General features: G+C 42.3%; 1 protein-coding gene across 2 annotated transcripts in view; it reads right to left on the reverse strand.

Moving 5' to 3' along the window:
• Positions 1-23,236, reverse strand: part of MATN4 (matrilin 4) — a 130,082-nt gene that overhangs the window by 57,384 nt on the left and 49,462 nt on the right. For both annotated transcript variants that reach the window (XM_068263995.1, XM_068263996.1), the window contains exons 2-3: positions 12,514-12,605; positions 1,576-2,145 (exon numbers count right to left, since the gene is read on the reverse strand). In XM_068263995.1, the coding sequence (XP_068120096.1) occupies positions 1,576-2,145; positions 12,514-12,586 (643 nt within the window). In that variant the 5' untranslated portion in view covers positions 12,587-12,605. The remainder of the gene's footprint in view (positions 1-1,575; positions 2,146-12,513; positions 12,606-23,236) is intronic.

Genomic DNA, 23,236 nt, shown 5'->3' on the forward strand with positions numbered 1-23,236 from the left:
TAGGCCGGGGCGGGACGGGACGATTTGAATGAAGGGCCCTGTTGGGTCCTGTCTCTGACCTACCGACCCCTCCCCCCCCCTCCTGCGGACTCCCGATGACCTATGATTGAGAAGGATGGAAGGCGTAAGTGAGGTATGAGAGATATGGACTGTATTAAAATAAGATGGAATGTAGTATGAATGATTAGGGTAAATTTAGAAGGTAGTTGGTACTCTTGGAATTCATTGTGCTGCTGAGGGGGGGGGGGGGGATAATTGAGATTTGTATATTGGGTTATGTATTTAAATGTTTGTGATAAATGAATTTATTTGTTAAATTATGAGATATATTTGTAGAAAGGTATTGGAATTTTGGTGAGTAATTGGAAATAATAAATAAAGTATATTTAAAAAAAAAAAAAGCATACCATTCTATTAATTATGTTCTCCTGGGCCCCTCTGTGCTGTTTCTGCCACTCCCTGCTGCAATCCTGGCTTGTAATTGCCAGTTTTAGGCAGTGTTTACAAACAAAAGACATGGCTGCTAACCAGCTTGCAATAGGCTCAGAGAAGCTCAGTCTGTGACTCATACAGAGCCTGCAGGGGGCGTGGAGAAGGTGTGTATAGCTTCTCCCTATCACAAGCAGAGCAGCACATTCTTGCCTGAGCCGACAAAACTGATAAAGGAAAGATGATTAGATTATATAACAGAGATAATACAGCCACTGTGCAACTAGGAAAGCCTGCAGTAAGACAGACCACATTAGAACAGGTATAGGAACTTATAGGATAGAAGAAATAAGGCTGAAAATTTTGTTACAGAGTCTCTTTAAGGGCAAAGTGAAGGATTTATAAGCAACCATGCTTTTTAGTGTGTCCTGCAGTTTTTATGGTAGGCCAAAGTATAGGAGCCCAGAAAAATTGCATAACAATCACACCACTGTGCCATTATTCCATGATCCAGCAATTTAAAATATTTTCTCTTCAATTTTCTTTCCTCCCAAGGCAAATCACAAACGTAAAACCACCATAATCAAACCCATACACCCGTCAGATTAGGGCAGAATCACAGCACAATTGCTGTAGTGGAAAATTTCAGAAATGCAACCGATTCTCAGCTAGCGATCACGTTTCTCAGTGGAAAACAGCACTTATACTGTTACTCCCACCTCCACCTAAGCACTGGAGGTGGGGAGGAACCCCTTCCTTAACAATGGGACATGGGTGATTTACTAGCTGAGAAGGTACCCCGCTTCAATGGTAAAAGCATTGGGGGTTGGTGTCTCTTAGATACGGGAGACCCAAACTCACTGCCCCTTCCCTCCTGGCCACCCAACCAACATGGTGGATTAAAGGTAATAAGACTTGAAGAGGATGCATACTTTTTAAAAGAAAAAAAGTAAAAAAAACAAAAGCAAAAAAAAAACTCAGTCCCAATTTTCGCACATTTGCAAAGTGTTCTTCAGCCATCACACTTCTGACAAGTAATGCAGGCTGCTGGGAGCTGAGGTAACACAAAGCATGCACAGGCTCTTTTCCTACTAATTTCAGTGCATGTGTATGCAGTCATTTCCTGTAGTACCTAAAGGAACTCACCACAGAGCTTATCTTGAAACTGGATGGCAAAGTGCTGGATGAGATCAAATGATTCTACATAGAACACGTGGTCATCAATAGGAGGAGAGGCCATGGCCCTGAGAGAGTTGACATCTGCCCGCTGTACACCAACAGCATAGATCTCGATTTTAGCTTCCCGTGCTTGTGCGGCCACTTCTGTGACCCGGTCCTGAGGTCTTCCATCAGTCACAATAACAGCAACTCTTGGAATTCTCTGTGAGAGTGGTCGAGCTCCCTCCTCCTCAGTAAATGCAACATTCATAGCATACTGGATGGCCAGACCAGTCATGGTCCCCTGAGCCAGAGGAATGATGTCATTGATGGCCTTCTGCATTTGGGGTTTTGTAGTATAACTCTTGAGGGAAAACACATTTTGTACTTGGCTAGAGTATTGAACCACTCCAACTCTTGTGAGGCTAGGTCCAATTTCAAGTGAATTGATCATATCGATCATGAACTTTCTCATGTTTTCAAATTCAAATGGTCGAACACTTCTTGAGCTGTCGATGATAAAGACCAGGTCCATAGGGCCAGTTTTACATTGTTGCACTGCAAAAGACAAATACATGAGCAAGCATTAGCAACTTTCACAGGTGTGCAGTATTTTAAAGCACAATCATAGACACAGAGACACGTTCTTATTCTGTATTTATGTCGTGTGTGTGTGTGTGAGGAGGCGCACTTAGGCTTACCGCACCTCCTGTGCCCTGGTGTCTTCTATGGTTCACCCGCTGTACCTCCCGTTCTCTATATCCTGGTCGACGCACTCGGTGCCCTTTGCCCCTGACAAACTGCGCTGCGCATGCACAGTATGTCCTATTGATCTGAATGTAACTGCGCTAGCTGGGAACCAGTATACTGTACGCGAGTACAGCAGTGCGACGAAGCACCCGGTGAGCACGTACTCCACCAGCGAGCAGGGGCACAGGGCGTCATTTTTAGATTTAAATTAGCGCTAAGGTATCCTTTAAGTGCAGTATAAACTTTTTAAAATTATGCTCTACTTAAAAAAAACAAAGACAATATAGTTGGATTACTTGGTTTTAGCTCCGGTTTGATTTACCGCGCGCGAAGGTGTGCACGTGTAAAGGATTACGTTGCGTGATAAACAAACATTTGCGCGCAATGACGCGCGTGTTTCAAGCGCGCAAACGTTTGTTTATCAGGCGAAGTAATCCTTTACGCACTCAAATCTTCACGCGCGGCAGATCGCGTGATAACTGCTGTGATATCAGTTATCACGCTTTTGTGAATCAAGCCCTTGGTGCGGTGTGATCGTCCTGCGCCACGAGAGCCTGGGGCAGGAAGATCGCTCCGCATCATGTCCCCTTTCACATTACCCTGGGACAGAGTGCGCTGACAGGGTAATATGCGTAGCGGCATACTTCCTGGTGGACAGTAAGAATGTCACTGGTTCACTGCCACTCTGTGCATGCACGCTGCACTGCTACAGCGATCGATCATGCACACTTACTGCATTGCCATGCATCGCCATAGACTTGTAATGCAGCAAGCACTGCAGAGTTTGCGGTGGTCAAGCATAGATTTAGCTACTTCCACTGCATTGCCCCGTGAGTAGTGTGGATAGTCTTATTGAAACTAATGGCCATTGCATTACCGGTGAGCGGCAGGGGAGCAAACTGCAACGGAGTTCGACGTGGTAAGTAAGGGGCCTAAATCATTACTAGGTCTGTACTCCATACTCAGTGTTTAGAGCTTTTAAACACTTTGTAGTGCATGTGCACTTAGGCATGTGCAGTTATGCACACACGTTTCCTGGCCTGAAACGCACGTGTTCATACAAGTTTCAACGTGTGTCTCTGATCGCAATACAATACTACAGGTGAGGCGTTTGAGCATGGGTAAAAATATTCTCCACTGTGCAATAACATTCCCTTTGGGAACACACAGCACAGGTGTGAACAACTGAACATTAATATGAAAGTCTCTAAAGCATTCATATTTCCTTGGAGCTTGCACACTAGGGATGAGTGAAATTAAGTTTTGCAAGTGGATATCTGCAGCACTTTACAGAATATGTAGTTATCTCACTGTAATATTATCTCACTATAATATTAGAGAATGCCTGGGTGAGCGCGGGCTAAGTGGTGGGGAAGGGGGGGAGGGGTGCCTGTCACTCACTTGGTGCTTTGTAGAATCGTTGGTGGATTGTGTTATATCACAGGCGCTATATAAATAAAAAATAATAATAATAATGTGGTGCAGGGGTTCTTGAATATTCTATGCCTCTTTTTTCTCTTTTTTGAAACGTTTGCTCGTGGAGGTCCCTGGACAGCGCATATTAGTTGGATGACATCAATTGAACTTTGTTGCATCCGTATTGGGACTGTGAGCTTGTAGCACGATAATATTATTCTTATGACATAATATGAAGATAAGGGAATTTTCTTTTTTATTGCGCTCCGTCTTCTTGAGAAATAGTGATTGGCGATATTTATATTTCCTTAGCGCGGTATTTTATTTTAGTAGTTATCTCACTATGGGCCTGATTCACAAAGCGGTGATAACTCAGTTATCACGCCTAAAAGACTTTAGGCATGATAACCTTTGCACCACACTGGTGAAAAGCCAGTTTAGGCGTGATAAGTTTAGGTGTGATAAGTTTAGGTGTGATAAGTTTAGGCATGCTAAGTTTAGATAAGTGTAGATAGCGTGCAAAGTCCCGCACGCAAAGCAGCACCATTAAACTCTATGCAAAGTGCACCAGACTTTGCTAGCGCAAAACTTTTGATCAGCTGTGCACTGCGGTGCTAACGCAGTTGGTGCTTAAACTTATCATGCCTAAACTTATCACACCTAAACTTATCATGCCTAAACTTATCACACCTAAACTTATCACACCTAAACTTATCATGCCTAAACTGAGTTTAGGCGTGATAAAGGGCTTTTCACCAGCGTGCTAACACTTTGCACCGCTTTGTGAATCAAGCCCTATGTCTAAACCTGGCTTTGAGCACCTGTGAATTTGCTTTTGCACCTGTTCTGCTACCTGAGCTGATATTTGCATTTTGACCTTGCTGTATCTGTACTGAGTTCTGTTGAATGTATGTATATATTGCATTGGTGTTCTAGGCCCTGATTCACGAAGCTACCAATGACAGCATGGCATGCATTCCATAATAGGTGGAGCCTGCGTTACCTAAGCAATGTAAGTGTTGCTAGGGTAACACAAGGTTTTCCACGTGCTACCCTACAACATGTGCTATGCTATCATTGCATTCCCATTCATCATGTCTCCGCTAACTGGCGGTAATGGTAGCGCGGCGGCTGCCCGCTCCCATTGACTAATTCTCGCGGTCCTGGGACTTCAAATGATTTTACAGCACCTGCTGCAGTAAGTAGTTAATTTACGCGACCTGAGTTACCTAAGTAAAGCGCATGGAAAACCATGTGTTTCCCTAGCAACACTTGCGTGGCTTACAAAACACAGGTTCCACCTAATTGTGTGAAACAGCGTACTGGGAACAAGATATGGCTGTTGTGGAAATTCATCATATTCATAGAAGCCTTTGTAAATAACATGAATAATAATGAATAAAGTTGGGTCTGTCCTCCTATTCCAAAAGCAAGTCATTAAAGCGATTCACTTTTTCTCCTGAATTTTTTTCCTAGGTGATATTTTCACAACTTGTCAATAAAATACATTTTTATCTACAAGCAAGCAAGAGCATACTCAAACTAATGTTGATACAGTAAAATCCCTTTATAGAAAACTCCAAGGGTCAGGGACCTGCCCTAATAGTTTGCTATATCAGATGTTTACTATATCAGGATTTGTCTTATATTGTACTGTATATTCATACAGGCACATGGTCGGACCTGGGGACTGAGTTTAATAGCTAGAGGTGTATCAGAATTTTACTATAACAAGATTCTACTGTAGTACTTTTTCACGTTTTTGGTACCTTTTTAATTGAAAAGTTCTGAAAATTATTAGAGAAAATGAAAAAATACCTCACAGTAGAAAACTCAGGAGAAAAAGGTAATTTACTGATGATTAAATTCATTTTTTCTACTAACTCTTGTCCTAGGAGATGATTTTTCATTTTCTGTTTAAAATAACTTTTCAGCCTCCCTGCAATTGAAAAAATACCAAAAAGTAGGTGAAAAGGTACTATTGAAATTATTCTGAATCCCTTCTGTAGTAGTATAGTTCAGTTTGTACATTTGATCATACCTGCAAAAACAAGATGATTGGTCAGTCATTGGCCCTTATTTAATTCATATTTTCTTCTAAGTTTTCTCCTAGGACTCATCTTCTGTTTAAAATACCCTTTAAACTGCACCTTTCAAATTGCGCAATGCAATTGAAAAAGTACCAAAAAGTATATGACAAAGTTATTCTGAGTATTGCCTTGCTTGCTGGTGGCTTAAAATGCAGTTTATTTATAAGGTTTGAAAAAAAAATCCCCTAGGAGAAAACTTGGGAGAAAAAGTGAACTGAATAAGGGCCTATATGTATTTTGAGCTATTAAGAACAGACAAAAGAGAAGAAGTTGAATACTTGTGGCACTTGGGGAGAATTTGATCCTATACTGAACCACGACTAGAGACCTATATTAGATGATGGCTTTTTGGAAGTCTTTCATTCTACACGGGATTTGCAGGCACACTTAAAGAGACTCCGTAACAAAAATTGCATCCTGTTTTTTATCATCCTACAAGTTCCAAAAGCTATTCTAATGTGTTCTGGCTAACTGCAACACTTTCTGCTATTACAGCCTCTGTAATAAATCAATGTATCTTTCCCCTGTCAGACTTGTCGGCCAGTGTCTGGAAGGCTGCCAAGTTCTTCAGTGTTGTGGTTCTGCTATGAACTCCCCCTTTCAGGCCCCTCTCTGCACACTGCCTGTGTGTTATTTAGGATTAGAGCAGCTTCTCTCTGCTCTCGTATCTTTTACAAGCTGGATAAAGTGTCCTCTGAGCTGGCTGGGCTTTCACATACTGAGGAAATTCAGACAAGGGCAAAGCTGTTTGCAGGAAGAAAAGAGCAGCCTGAAACTTCAGTGCATGAGAGCAGAAGGGGGAAAGAAACACACAAATGATCTCTTGAGATTCAAAAGGAAGGGTGTATACAGCCTGCTTGTGTATGGATGTATTTTGTATGTGTGGACATACTGTACATCAACCTACTTCCTGTTTTGGTGGCCATTTTGTTTGTTTATAAACAAACTTTTTAAAACTGTTTTTAACCACTTTTAATGCGGCGGGGAGCGGCGAAATTGTGACAGAGGGTAATAGTAGATGTCCCCTAACGCACTGGTATGTTTACTTTTGTGCGATTTTAACAATACAGATTCTCTTTAAGAAAGAGAAATCATGACTGAAGTTGATGACAAAAGTGGCAAACCGCTCCATAACTCACCTGAAAGAACAACGACAAGGGCCCTTTAGTGAACTAAGTATATGTAGAAATTCCAGCATTTCATTTTGAATGCTAAGCAAGCATGTCCCTCTTAGAGATCAAGAAGAAATGTCAATTGCGTAAGTCAACAGCTTCTAAACCTAAACGACATCTCTTTAGCAGAAGTGTTCCCACGCTTTATTTCCAGCATATTTCTAGCTGTCATGCATGAATTAGACCCAAAGGGATCTAAGTGGTCTTAATCTGGCATCCATTAACAGAATTCATTAAAGACAACCAACAAAAATGTATAAACATTTTAAGTTGTGTTTAATGTTGTTTTAAAAAAAAAATCAGTTATTCTTACAGAAGCTACAAGTATGTTCTGTGGTCCAAGATTTGTTTTTCGACAGGTGAGTTAATGATTTTTTAGGTGGACCTGAATGGTCTGCATAGAAAATAAAAAAAACAAAAAACTGTGAGGCTGCATTATAAGCAAACTGAGGAACCCCTCCTTCCTTTTAATACACCTGGCCTAACATTAACCCTCCTGACAATAAGTCTAACAATTACCCTCCTGATAATATGCCTAACAATTACCCTCTTGACAATATGCCTAACACTAACCCTCATGCTGATATTCCTAACACTAACCCTCATGCTGATATTCCTATCACTAACCCTCCTGCCAACATGCCTAACACTAACCATCCTGCCAACATGCCTAACACTAACCCTCCTGCCAACATGCCTAACACTAACCCTCCTGCCAACATGCCTAACACTAACCCTCCTACCAATATGCCTAGCACTAACCCTCCTGCTAACATGCCTAACACTAACCCTCCTACCAATATGCCTAGCACTAACCCTGCTGCCAACATGTCTAACACTAACCTTCCTGCCTATGCTCCTAACACTAACCCTCATGCTGATATTCCTATCACTAACCCTCCTGCCAATATGCCTAACACTAACCCTCCCGCCGATGCTCCTAATACTAACCCTCCCGACAATATGCCTAACAATAACCCTCCTGCCAATATGCATAACACTGACCATCCTGACAAAATGCCTAACACTAACCCTCCTGCCGATATGCCTTCCACTAACCCTCCTGCCAACATGCCTAACACTAACCCTCCTACCAATATGCCCAGCACTAACCCTGCTGCCAACATGTCTAACACTAACCCTCCTGCCGATATGCCTACCACTAACCCTGCTGCCAACATGTCTAACACTAACCTTCCTGCCTATGGTCCTAACACTAACCCTCATGCTGATATTCCTATCACTAACCCTCCTGCCAACATGCCTAACACTAACCCTCCTGCCGATATGCCTAACACTAACCCTCCTGCCAACATGCCTAACACTAACCCTCCTACCAATATGCCTAGTACTAACCCTGCTGCCAACATGTCTAATACTAACCCTCCTGCCGATATGCCTACCACTAACCCTCCTGCCAACATGCCTAACACTAACCCTCCTACCAATATGCCTAGCACTAACCCTGCTGCCAACATGTCTAATACTAACCCTCCTGCCGATATGCCTACCACTAACCCTCCTGCCAACATGCCTAACACTAACCCTCCTAACAATATGCCTGGCACTAACCCTGCTGCCAACATGTCTAACACTAACCCTCCTGCCGATGCTCCTAATACTAACCCTCCTGACAATATGCCTAACAATAACCCTCCTGACAATATGCCTAACACTAAAGCGGAGTACCCATGGCCAGATGGATCGGGGATCTCCTCCAACTAACGATGGTTTCCTGATCCGTCTGGCCAAATCGGCGGGCGCCATTGGCACACTGTCATAAATGAACGGAATGAAGGATTCAATCCAGCATGGTGGTCAATCAAAAACAAACAACCGCCATGGGTGGTGTGCATCGTTAAACATTGTTAACCACTGCCCTACCACAGGTTTTTTCCCCTTCAAAACCAGAGCAATTTTTACATAACGCTCCTCCCATTCATTCACCAATAAGTTCATCACTCCTTATCACACTAAAATGATCTATATATTATTTTGTGAGGGAAAAACTAGGCTTTCTTTGGGCAGTACTCTTTGCTAAGAATTATTTTATTTTATATACTTTTTACAGGGAAGAAGAAGAAAAACATTGCAAAAATTCTTCATTTTAGTAGTTTAAAAATAAAATGTGCTTATGTAAATAAAACAGACACATTTTATTTGCCCATTTATCCCAGGTTATTATTATGTTTAAATTGTGTCCCTAGTACAATGTATGGTGATAATATTTAATTTAGAAATAAAGGTGTATTTTTTCCGTTTAGAGGTTTTTTTTAATATTAAAACAATAATTACAAGCCTTTATTTACAAAAGCAACAGTAATATACCCTCATGACATATATATTAAAAAAAAATGTCCCTAAGGTAACTATTTATGTAGTTTTCTTTAAAATGATGTAGTTTTTTTATAATTTTTTTTACAAGTGTTTTATTTTGGTAACTATGGGTAGGGTGGAAGAAGTTAAAAATTAATGATAATTTATTCAATTTTTCTATGTAAAAGTGTAGTATGGTGTATTTGGGTGTATTTTACTTTTTGGCCACAAGATAGCACGACACTTAGTTCCTGTCTGCTGTTAACAGTAAACAGGAACTAGTGTGTGTAACAGTTTGTTCTTGGTTTTGAATGAGAGGTTGCATCTCACTGCCGCATGCTCTCATTCATCACAACCACTGTGATTGGGGTTGGGAACAGTTGTTTCCCATAACCCAATCACGGAAAGGCAGGTCTGCGGCGAATGGGAATGAAAACGGCAAAGCGGCGGGATCAGAAAGAAATATTGAGATGATCTTATTCAGAAGGATATTTTGAAATTTCCTTGGAAAGTTGGCTCAGCTAAATGGACTAATCAGTAGCGATGGTCAGTGAGATGCCAATGACTGAATAAAAAGCTAGTGAAAAGGATGAATCTAAATTGACAGAAAGGGCATGTGATTGGCTCAGTTTTGCATTAAATGTTCTTGCAAGTCAGAATTATTGGCATCCCATTGACCCCCTCTATTAGTCAGCTTAATGGGAGTGTATAGTGTTTTGAGGTGAGTATATGTGGTTGTGTTGTTTCAGGATGGCCGAACAGTCTAAGGTAAATTGCTTATTTTTGTCACATGGTCGCCTGTCGCCTTTCAGCTCCCTCATAGACCGCAATACTAACTTGCAGATATTGCTTAAAGAGAAACCGTGACCAAGAATTGAACTTCATCCCAATCAGTAGCTGATACCCCCTTTTACATGAGAAATCTATTCCTTTTCTCAAGCGGATCATAAGGGGGCTCTGCATGGCTGATATTGTGGTGAAACACCTCCCACAAGAAACTCTGAGGACCATGGTACTCCTGGCAGTTTCCTGTCTGTGAACCTTGTTGCGTTGTGGGAAATACCTGTTTACAGCTGTTTCCAACTGCCAAAACAGCAAGCAGCAGCTACATCACCTGCCAGCAGTAAAAATTCACCATGTTATAAATGTCAGAATGTAAATCAGGGATTTAAAAGATTTTACAATGAACAAACACTGACTAAATCATTTATATATAATTATTGTGAAAATGAAGCACTTTTTTTATTACTTTATTTTCACTGGAGTTCCTCTTTAACAATGATATTACCAAGCGCATGCAGTGGACAGCAGAAACAATCAGTAACTCATAGTGATGGGATGGCTGGTAGTTAGTGTTAAGAGAGGAGAGATTAGTGTTAGGAGTTGGGGGAGGGGGGAAGGGGGCGGATGCTGGTGAAGGATGGGGAGCCACAGAAAAGTTGGCTTATGGGTGGAAAATTATAAACCCAGCCTTGAGTGCCTAAATAGACTTAGACAGGAAGGAAACAGTCACAGAAATCATATAGCTCATTATAATTTCTCTCTGAATAGTCCATTGACATAAATCAAACTCTACAGTATATAGCTTTCCTCTCTTAATGGAACAATTCTGCAAACTTAATTTGTACATTAAAATGAAACCACATCAGCAAAGGAAGCTAAACATTCTTTATTGGCAGTGATTTGTTTTTAAATAAAACAAAAGCAATCCTTTTCCAGTGGCTGTTTGATTACACGGTATTCCCAGCAGTGCCTTATACAGGGCCGTGATTGGCATGTTAGAAGCCAGCTCAGATCTTTCAGCAGAGTGCACACTTGATGGAGCTGTGACCACCTCCTGTGCTGGATCAAAAGGATTCTATTTCCTGTCAGCCATAATGATCCCTCTGTATGGAATACTGAACTCTATATCTTTAAAGGTAAGGGGTTTACCACCAGTAAATGGTATCTTATCAACTACTAGTAATGTTGAATGAAAAATGCAAAAACAAATTTACTTAGTTTAGATGTTTTATTCAGAAACTATCAATAAAAGCTGTTTCGCAGTGATTTTTTTTTTCATTTGAAAATCTCTTTTTTTGTTCAGGTTCCCTATTAAAGCCAAATCCAGAGAGAAACAAAAAATATAGCCAAAATGCTGGCTTGTGGGGTTTGTTTTCATGCATATTGTCTAGACCATATTTTTGCATTATTCATTGTTATTACTGTATTTTATAAGACGCTCCGGAATATAAGACGCACCTAGGTTTAGAGGGCAAAATCCAGGTAAAAATTATATATATATATATATATATATATATATATATATATATATATATATATATATATATATATATATATATATATATATACTAACCCTGGTGTGTCCATGTTCCAGGCGCATCTTGCACATATTCCCCCCGCTCCCAAATGGTGTCCTCCTGTGTCCCTTAAGAGTCCTCCAGTGTCCTCCTGTGTCCATGTGTCCTCCTGTGTATCCTTTGATCCCTCATGTGTCCCTAGTGCTAAGTGAGTGTGCATGCTCCCCGCTCACTCCCCGTGTATCAGTATAAGACTTTCACTATAGCCAGCCCCAGGGAGGAGTCGGATGTCTGCAATCCGTGTGGGAGCATGGACTTTGCAAGCTGGCTACTCCATCACTTCTACACTGCACAGGGTGGGGGGGGGAGCTGAAAGGTAAGGGGGGGGGGGGGTTGCAGATACATGGGAAGAGAGCGACGCACGTGGGGGAGCAGGCACGCACAGGCAGGGAATCCCAGACGTGGCAGCGGGTCAGCAGTTCGTATCAGCAAGAGTAGCGAGCAGTCGGCAAGTGGTTAAAACGTTTAATGTAATCCAGCTCTGAGTCCCTTTAAGTATCAAACACACCAAATACATTGTGACTTAAGATGTTAATCAAGCATTTCAAAACATCCGCTTACATACACTTTTGCAACTGATAATGCTTGAAGAGCAAACATTTTTAAAAAAGGTATACTGTAAATTACGAATGCAATTTTTGTTCAATACTTACTCCAATTAGACTGCTCGACAATTTCCTTTACATATTAGGATTGGATTTTAGGAATGTACAAGTTTAAGAGAAATATGCATACATTTAAGAGTGGTATCTTTTTGCTACATTTAATGCTCTTTATTGCATACTCAGTAATATTCCTAGTCTTGTCATTCCATAGACTTACATTCACCCTGTGGTCTTGCTTCCAGTTGTGTTGAAAGTACAAAAAGTAGTGTTGAAAAGTACAGCAGCCTCATCTTGCAAGGTGTAGATTTACTGTAGAGAACAAGAATACAAAAAGCTGTTAACATTTAAGTTAGCTGTAACCCACACGTATCCAATTAGATTTCCATTCTCATGGCAACATAGAGACAAGCAGAACATTCACCTGTTCTCATTGGTGGGTACCACTGCCCTGCTCATAGGCAATCACATTCTACGGAGGCTGTTTCCAATGACAACAAAAGTGTGGTATCAGCACGACCATAGGCACTGTTCTACAGTGCACTGCTGCAGGGTTAGTCTAACCCTTCAGCTTTTATTACAGTTAATACAATTCTAGTAAAGGAGCTCAGTATGCTGTGCTTAGACAATGTAAAGTCACCACAACTGGGTGACACCTGCAAAATGTAAAGGTAATCGGGAGGTCAGGGTGTCACTCACTCATGGTCCACTTGAAAACAAAGCACAGGCAGTGGTTGGCAGACATAATATGTATCCGAACATCATTATAGGTAGGTGATTAGAATTAGAAAACTTTTTTCCCGTTTTGTGTTCAAAGAACTCCATGATTTACCAGATGAGGTGCAAAATTTTGCTCACCTATCTAAAGACTCCATAAATTACAAATAACTCTGTATTTCAGACCCTTTACAAAAGTTACCTTCTTAAAACAGAAGGTATTTGCGATTATTCAGATTGGATTGAGCCTATAACATCTCCCACCACGATGCATCACTGCTGAATATTCAAATCATCCTTTTGTTTTCCATAACATTTTAGTAAGAGGAGTTTTTGGTCCGTTGTAGCCCCTTCGCACTCCCAGGAGTTCTGGTTCACCATGAGCTTGCTGGGTAATTTGAGACCCTTTACAAGTGGAACAGAGCCTTAAAAACCCCACTACACACTGGTCTGTATTCAATTGACCCTTTCTCCTAAGTTTTCACCTAGATGATATTTTCACATCTTGGACCTTATGCAATTAAAAAATATATATTTTTCTCCTGAATTCTCTCCTCAGAGATTATTGTTCATCTTCTATTTTCAACACTTTGCAATTTAAAAAGTACCAAAAAGTAATTGGTAAAGCATTTTATTGACAAGTTTAAAAATATAACTTAGGGGAAAACTCAGGAGAAAAAGTTAATTTCATATGGGCGCTTATCAATAAAATGCCTTTGAAGATACCAGCAAGCAAGAAAATTCTCAGAATAACTTTGCCACCTTCTTCTTGGTACTTTTTCAATTTCAAAGTGTTGGAAAGGAATTTAAACCATAAGATGAAACATTATCTCTTAGGAGAAAACTTAGGATAAAACATACATTAAATAAAGGTCAATGACTGACCCATCATCTTAGTTTTGCAGGTATGATCAAATGAGCAAAACTTGCCAGTCCGAACTTTATTACTACAGAAGGGATTCAGTTGCCCAATTATTTTGTTATTTTTGGATCACATTTAAATTTGATTTGGCAGAACAAGCAAATAACAGTTCCCACTCATAAAGGCAAATACACGTTTAAATAAGGCCCTCTAAGAGTATAGAAACCCAATCTATTTTTCCAATAAATGCTAAAAATATCAGCGTTATGCAACACATGATTTTATCTTGCTTACTTGGTTTAATCACATTAATGGCGTTTTGACTTGCGTCCAACTCTTAGATAGGATCTCTCTCTGCGAAGTCAACTTTCCATTTTGACTGGCTGGAAGCCAGCAAACGTACGTCTTTCTGATACATACAGTATATATACTTGGCGAATCATTTCATTTATCAACAAAGAGGCCAGTGTGTATTTATATAGAATTTCCCCGTACAATTTCAACAGGAATGATCAGCAGAAATTCCCTCTGACTTGGATTTTCCTGATCCTGGCTCCTGCACACCATAAAGGTGCTAGTCACTTAGAATTTTAAAAAACCTAAGGTAGATATGTATATATGTATATATGGATTCAAACTAAAAATTCTGTCATCTATCTCCAAGGTATGCGGCTCTGCATTGAAGAAAGTTAACCAACTTTTTTCAATTATAATGAGGTGAGGGAGTTATCCAGACAGTTATAACCAAAGCTAACTCCAGCTAACAGTCTGGGTAATTGAATCTCTTTGTACATACGTTAACTGTAAGTGCCTGGTTGTACATGTATATTGCCTTTAAAATGTCTGGGTAAGGATGATAATAAATCAGCACTCCGTGTTAATCAGAATCATTTATTTCGCGAAGTACAAAGGGGGGTAGTACCCGGAATTGGTTTTGGCTCATACAGGATCTGGGGGGGGGGAGGGGGGGGTTGGAATAATGTCTGAAAGCCAAGAGCCAAAGCTGCCATACTACAGTGCCACCAGTTGCACGTTGCATCATTCACTACCCCTAAGGAGATATTAACGGGGGGGAGGGGGGAGCAGGGGCAGTGGCGCAGCTAAGTACCTGTGGGCCCCGATACAAGTTTTACATTGGGGCCCCCCATACACTCTATACATAACAATTGACATGACGCACCAAAACCTGCCAATGGCAACTACAGTGTCAGAGGAGCAAGAAGGGGATGGATTGCCACTATTCAAAGCATCTAGAGAAGTGATTATTATGAGCACAGGACCAATAGGAATCTAATAATGCAGTTGAGAGACGGCCCCTCTGGGCCCCTCTGACCCAAGGGCCCTGATGCGGTCGCAACCTCTGCACCCCCTATTGCTATGCCCCTGGGCAGAGGGAGGCGAAGGTTCAGCAGGGATGACCCAGTTCTTCATGAAAGAGGAGAAGGCTGAAGCTGCTAAGGATCCCAATTGCTGGCATCTGGCAGTGCAGGCCAAGGTGTTTTGGTTCAAAAGGTGAAGTAGTGTTCATTTCTGTGGTGGGTCCCGACTCCTGGGCAGCATTCGGCAGGGCTGGTCAAGATAATCTGGCGGGCACAGAAGCGTCTGGCTGTGGCGACTCTTACTTCCGGATTAGTGGCTGGCATCATAAAGGGGCTGATCCAAAGGTGTCCCTGCTGCGGTTGGAGCAGCAGCAGATGGATGGATGGAGCCGACATCCAGAAAGGCCAAAGGTGTCCTGATCGGTGCAGTGTCTTCCAACCTCAGTGGAGTCCTGACCTCCTGGGTAGCAGCGGTGGACTTCACTTGGCCTGTACCTGCATAAACAATGGACACAGGCAGTGACAAGGCAGAAAAACTCCAGGACCTGAACTCTTCATGACCCGCACCAGCGTCCCAGGCTACACCAGACCACACTGCACACCTTCAGGGGTGAAACAAGGTGAATTGGTAGGAAAAGGGAATCAAAACAAACAAGGCCAGAATCCTGTGGCAGTGGCTGCCAATTAAGGTGCCATCTTCTTGAACAGCAGTTAATAATAACTGGTACTAAACGCCCCTCCCTGCATTGGGGCGGTTGTTCCTGTTTGACATAAATAGCCTTTTAAAACCTTCTTGCACATTTTGGACACAGAAGAAATCATGTTTGCACACTAGATCATGCTGCAAATGGTCTGCTATATTCTTACACACATGCATAAGCATTGTCAAATATTTTCTTTTCTTTTATGAAAAAGTAAATTGATAGTAATAATTCCTTTTTCATATATAGCGCTTTTCTCCTATGGGACTCAAAGCGCTTGCGAGGCAGCCACTAGAGAGCACTCAGTAGGAAGTAGCAGTGTTAGGGAGTCTTACCCAAAACTTACTGAATAGGTGCTGGCTTACTGAGTAGGAAGAGCAAACATTTGAACCCAGGTCTCCTACATCAGAGGCAGAGCCCTTAACCATTACACTATCCAGTTTTATTGTCTTAAAGAGAATCTGTATTGTTAAAATCGCACAAAAGTAAACATACCAGTGCGTTAGGGGACATCTCCTATTCCCCTCTGTCACAATTTCGCCGCTCCCCGCCGCATTAAAAGTGGTTAAAAACAGTTTTAAAAAGTTTGTTTATAAACAAACAAAATGGCCACCAAAACAGGAAGTAGGTTGATGTACAGTATGTCCACACATAGAAAATACATCCATACACAAGCAGGCTGTATACAGCATTCCTTTTGAATCTCAAGAGATCATTTGTGTGTTTCTTTCCCCCCTGAGGGGGGAGTGCATAGCAGAACCACAACACTGAAGAACTTGGCAGCCTTCCAGACACAGGCTGACAAGTCTGACAAGGGAAAGATACATTGATTTATTACAGAGACTGTGATAGTACAAAGTGCTGCAGTAAGCCAGAACACATTAGAATAGCTTTTGGAACTTGTAGGATGATAAAAAACAGGATGCAATTTTTGTTACGGAGTCTCTTTAAAGCAGCAGGTTAAGCCATACTATCCCATGGGAAAAAACACATATATAAGTTGATAAATACAGTACTTGTTCTGCTTACATAACATATGTATTGTATTGACCACGTTTTGATTTCAGTGAATTTTATAAAGCAAATAAAGATAAAACTGTTCCTGGCATTTTCTATTTTGACTTCTCCTGACTGAAGCCAAACCTGATGTAATTTCCTCACTCACTCTTCTTTTCTCTTAGAAACTGCACTGTCATATCTAGCGTGCTTTGTAAACACATGTTAGCACAGCATAGATCAGAATTCAGCAGCTCACTGAACTGCCTTCAGACAATCAGAGAGGAGCATGAAATTAAGTGTGTGTGTGTGGGGGAGGGGGGATGACAAACTTCCTTCTCGTCAGCAATGTACCAAATAGTGACAGACTGACTGAGATCAGATTTATTACAGCAGAAACTTTTCTGATTAGAGAAGAGTGCTTACAATGTAAAATCAGTTTGTAGGCTGCATTATAAACACAGAGCAGTGCGTAATTGGAATTTGATTTTGTTGCTGTCAATCCTGCATTAAACGTTGAGACTGGTTACCTTCAAGAATGCTACATTCCAGTCCTGGGGAGGAGGGGGACTTGTTCAACACTATAGGATTCTTAAAAGACTCTATAGGGGGGAGTTGGGGCTCGCAAAGCTGCCGTCTGACCCTCTACTGCTTATCCTGTCCTACCTGGACTTCTGGGACCTGCTATTGGCTGGATAGTGTAATGGTTAAGGGCTCTGCCTCTGACACAGGAGACCAGGGTTTGAATCTTTGCTCTGCCTGTTTAGAAAGCCAGCACCTATTCAGTAGGAGACCTTAGGCAATTCTCCCTAACACTACTACAGCCTATAAAGCACATCCTAGTGGCTGCAGCTCTGGTGCGTTGAGTCTGCCTGGAGCAAAGCAGGATATAAATGTTATTTGTCTTGTCCATTGCTTCTTAATAAGCGTTTCAGTTGTGGGAAACAAAAACAAAAACAAAGCAAATCAAACTACCACAAACAACTTTGATGGCCACGTTTTTAAATTAGTGCCACTCAAAAATTGAGGAGACACACTGGTAACCTAAATCCCACTTTGCTCCCTATAAAAAAAACAGGGTGTCTTCTTGCGCTTAATGAAACTTTATTTGTGGCTTGCAAAAGATCCAAGATAGAGCCGGCTTAACGCTAATAGTGCACTGTGACGGTATGGGTGTGGAGGCCTCGTGGTGTGCGCTGGGTGGAGGGCCCACATATGTCCAATTGTGATTGGGTGCCTGATTGATTTGTATAGGCTGCGGCTGGGTGATCAATACAGGAATATATCCTCACAGTGACAGTGGGGTGATGCATAATAGCAGCTCTCAATGCCAACCTATGTTTTTAGGATGTTTTAAATGGGTATTGTGAACTCTGTTTTGTATGACATTTTTGCAAGGCACAAATAAAGTTTCATTAAGTGCAAGAAGAGATGGCTCGAACCTCCAATTTTCGGTTCGCAAAATTCCGCAAAAGTTTGGTTTGTGCGAACTTTCGCGAACCGCAATAGACTTCAATGGGGTGGCGAACTTTGAAAACTAGAAACACTTATGCTGGCCAGAAAAGTGATGGAAAAGATGTTTCAAGGGGTCTAACACCTGGAGAAGGGCATGGCGGAGTGGGATAGACGCCAAAAGTCCAGGGGAAAAAATCTGGATTTGACGCAAAGCAGCGTTTTAAGGGCATAAATCACATTGCATGCTAAATTGGAGGCCTAAAGTGCTTTAAAACATCTTGCATGTGTATACATCAATCAGAGAGTGTAATTAGAGTGCTGCTTCACACTGACACACCAAACCCACTGTGTAACGCACCACAAACAGCTGTTTGTGTAGTGACGGCCGTGCTGGACTGGTGCGCACCATGGCCAGAGTGCAGGCCGTGGCGGTTTTCAAGCCCAGTGCTTTAAAACATCTTGCATGTGTATACATCAATCAGGGAGTGTAATTAGGGTACTGCTTCACACTGACACACCAAACTCACTGTGTAACGCACCGCAAACAACTGTTTGCGTACTGACAGCTGTGCTGGACTGGTGCGCACCATGGCCAGAGTGCAGGCCATGGTGGAACAACAGGTAGTAGGTATATGCAGTGATGGGTATTACAATGTGCATCTGTCACACACAGACAGGTACCGGACAGGCTCAGTGACACCGCGTTCGCTCACGTAGGTAGGTGGGTGCACTGAAGTGAACAACAGGTAGTAGGTATATGCAGTGATGGGTATTACAATGTGCACTTGTCCCACACACAGGTAGTCACTGAATGTGCTGGGCCTGGCAGTGGCACACACAGTAGGAATTACCAAGGCTGTCTATGCAACACAAGTGTCAGTGACACACACGCAAACAAACAAAAATAGATCACAAGAACAAGATTAAAAAAAAAAAGAGCTACAAAAGAGTAACAAATAACAAGTAATTACAAAAGAGCTGTTGAGGGGTGCTTTTTTAGCAATAACAATCAGCCAGGAGCAAGCTAGCAAGCCTACAAGAGCCAAACTAAACTTTCCCTATGAGAGTCTGCAGCAGCATTCCCTTCTCTAATTACTGCAGGCACACGAGTGAGACCAATGCCTGATGCTGCCTGCCTTTTATAAGGGGGGGGGGGGGAGGCTCCAGGAGGGAGTGTAGCCTAATTGGCTACAATGTGCCTGCTGACTGTGATGTAGAGGGTCAAAGTTGACCCTCATGATGCACTATGGGGGTGAACCAAACTTCCGGAAAAGTTTGCGGTTCTCCGCGATCACGAACAACGGAAGTTCACCGGAAACCGTTCGCCGGTGAACCGTTCGGGCCATCTCTAAAGAAGACACCCTGTTTTTTTTTATGGGGGCAAAAACAAAGCGAAAGTTAGATTCCTCTATAGTGCCACAGAAGATTAAGATGCTATATAAATCAATAATTATAATAGCGCTCATCACTGCTGTTCACATTGGCCCAAGGTGAGAAACCTATGATGCTGCCATATTTTTTTCTTTTTATAGGAATACTGTAGGGTGGTCGGGCGAAAATGAATTGAACTTACCCGGGGCTTCTCATGGTCCCCCGCAGATTTCCTGTGACCGCGCAGCCACTCACCGATGCTCCGGCACCGCCTTCAGTTCACTTCTGGAATTTCAGACTTTAAAGTCTGAAAACCACTGCACCTGCATTGCCATGTCCTCGCTCCCGCTGACGTCATCAGAAGTGTATTGCACAGGCCCCCTATGGTGTGTGCCTGTACAGTACACTCCTGGTGACATCACAGGGAGCGAGAACATGGCAACACAGGTGCAGTGGTTTTCAGACTTTAAAGTCTGAAATTTCACAAGTGATCTGGAGGCAGGGACCAGAGCATCGGTAAGTGGCTGCATGGGCACAGGACATATGCGGGGGACCATTAGACGCCCCGGGTAAGTTCAACTCATTTTCCCCCGACCCCCCTACAGTATTCCTTTAAACAATACCAGTTGCCTGGCAGTTCTGCTGATCATTTTGGTCAGTAAAGTACACCTAAAACTAGCATGCAGCTATTCTTGCTGTCAGAAACATCTGATCTGCAAGCTTGTTTATGGTCTATGGCTAACAGTATTAGATGCAGTGGATCAGCAGAACAGCCAGGCAAGGTGCATAGTTTAAAAGGAAGTTAGTATGTCAGCCTCCATTTGTCTCTCTCCTCGGGTTCCCTTTCAGTCACAGTGAATATCCTATAGAAACTGACCCAATGAATCCTGGTAGATTCACACAATCCAATCCCTATGCAGCTAGAGGTTAGATGGTTCATTTACTCAAGGGAACCTTTTGTGGTTACACTAAAAATAATTTGCATTTACCCACTAATTGCTTTGCAAAGCCTGCATCTGCTAAAATATACATAAGAACTGTCAGCTGGGGCAAAAGAAAATAAAGGACACTGAAAAAATGCAAGTGAGGGATTCATGACTGCAAACATTATTCAGAACTTGGTACAGTGGAAGGGAAGCACATCCATACCGTATATAAATGCCACCTAAACGAGGAGGGCTCAAAGCAGACATTTATCTCAAGTTCATCTAGTTAAAGGCTGTGCACACATAATGCAATATATTACATACTTAATGGTGAGTGATCCAATCAAAATGGTCGGGTTGTCAAACCATGTAATTTGGGTGCGATTTGCAGCCCAGAAATTGGGTGCCGCCATATGCACCAACAGTAAATCCAGAAATGACCTGCTACTGATGGTAATTTGGGTGCCAGAAGTGCTGGAGATTGTTAGCAGTGGTGGAGTTTCTCTATTGTGTAGGTGAACTCCGTAACGGCGGGGACAGATTAAATAGCGGTAGTGGAGTGGTGGGGACAGAGGAAATATCAGTGGTGGGGGTCACCCGCAGCACTGGGGACAGCTGGACTAGCGGTGGAGACAGAAGAAATAGCAGTGATGAAGTTTGGCCGCAGCAGTGGGGACAGCTGAAATAGTGGTAGGGATAGAGGAAGTAGCGGAGGTGGAGTTCGGTCAGTGTAGCCAAACTTTGAAGTGACGGGGATAGCGAAAATAGTTTCATAGTTAGTGTTAGGCATAGGTAGGGGGTAGGATTATGTTAGGTATAGTAGGGGGTAGGATAGTGTCAGACATAGGTGGGGGTAGGATAGTGTTAGGCATAGGTAGGGTGTAGGATAGTGTCAGGCACAGGTAGGGGGTACGATAGTTTCAGGCATAGGTAGGATAGGATAGTGTTAGGCCTAGGTAGGGGGTAGGATAGTGTTATGCATAGGTAGGGCATAGGTAGGGGGTAGGTTAGTGTCAGGCATAGGTAGGGGGTAGGATAGTGTCAGGCACAGGTAGGGGGTACGATAGTGTTAGGCATAGGTAGGAGTAGGATAGTGTTAGGCATAGGTAGGGTATAGGATAGTGTTAGGCGTATGTAATTGTAGGAAAGTGTCTGGCATAGGTAGAAGGTAGAACAGTGTTAGACATAGGTACGTGGTAGGTTAGTGTTTTCATATGTAGGGAGTAGGAAAGTGTTAAGCATAGGTAGGGGGTAGGTTAGTGTCAGGCATAGGTAGGGGGTAGGATAGTGTCAGGCACAGATAGGGGGTAGGATAGTGTTAGGCATAGGTAGGGGTAGGATAGTGTTAGGCATAGGTAGGGTATAGGATAGTGTTAGGCGTATGTAGAGGGTAGGAAAGTGTCTGGCATAGGTAGGAGGTAGGACAGTGTTAGACATAGGTACGTGGTAGGTTAGTGTTTTCATATGTAGGGAGTAGGAAAGTGTTAAGCATAGGTAGGGGGTAGGTTAGTGTCAGGCATAGGTAGGGGGGTAGGATAGTGTCAGGCACAGGTAGGGGGTAGGATAGTGTTAGGCATAGGTAGGGGGTAGGATAGTGTTAGGCATAGGTAGGGTATAGGATAGTGTTAGGCGTATGTAGGGGATAGGATAGTGTTAGGCATAGGTAGGGGGTAGGATAGTGTCTGGCATAGGTAGGAGGTAGAACAGTGTTAGGCATAGGTACGTGGTAGGTTAGTGTTTGGCATATGTAGGGAGTAGGAAAGTGTTAGGCATAAGTAGAGGTTAGGACGGTGTTATTCATAGATGGGGGGAATATAGTGTATTGCCCTAAGCTTGGACACATTGGGGCCATAATGCTTACAAAATGCCAGAGTGTTAAAGCAGGAACAGGAAGAGTGAGTATTTTTCAGGGTGCCACTTGGGTAGTAGGTGGATATATGAATATATGTACAATATACTGTATATACAGTGGCTTACAAAAGTATTTGGCCCCCTTGAAGTTTTCCACATTTTGTCACATTACTGCCACAAACATGAATCAATTTTATTGGAATTCCACATGAAAGACCAATACAAAGTGGTGTACACAAGAGAAGTGGAACAAAAATCATACATGATTCCAAACATTTTTTACAAATAAATAACTGCAAAGTGGGGTGTGCATAATTATTCAGCCCCCTGAGTCAATACTTTGTAGAACCACCATTTGCTGCAATTACAGCTGCCACATCTAGAGACTGAAATACTTGCCCATTCTTCTCTGCAAAACAGCTCCAGCTCAGTCTGATTAGATGGACAGCGTCTGTGAACAGCAGTTTTCAGTTCTTGTCACAGATTTTCAATAGGATTTAGATCTGGACTTTGACTGGGCCATTCTAACACTTGTATATGTTTTGTTTTAAACCATTCCATTTTTGCCCTGGCTTTATGTTTAGGGTCATTGTCCTGCTGGAAGGTGAACCTCCACCCCAGTCTCAAGTATTTTGCAGACTCCAAGAGGTTTTCTTACAAGGTTGCCCTGTATTTGGCTCCGTCCATCTTACCATCAACTCTGACCAGCTTCCCTGTCCCTGCTGAAGAGAAGCACCCCCAGAGC

Source organism: Hyperolius riggenbachi, chromosome 12, assembly GCF_040937935.1.
Source record: "Hyperolius riggenbachi isolate aHypRig1 chromosome 12, aHypRig1.pri, whole genome shotgun sequence".
Taxonomy (NCBI): domain Eukaryota; kingdom Metazoa; phylum Chordata; class Amphibia; order Anura; family Hyperoliidae; genus Hyperolius; species Hyperolius riggenbachi.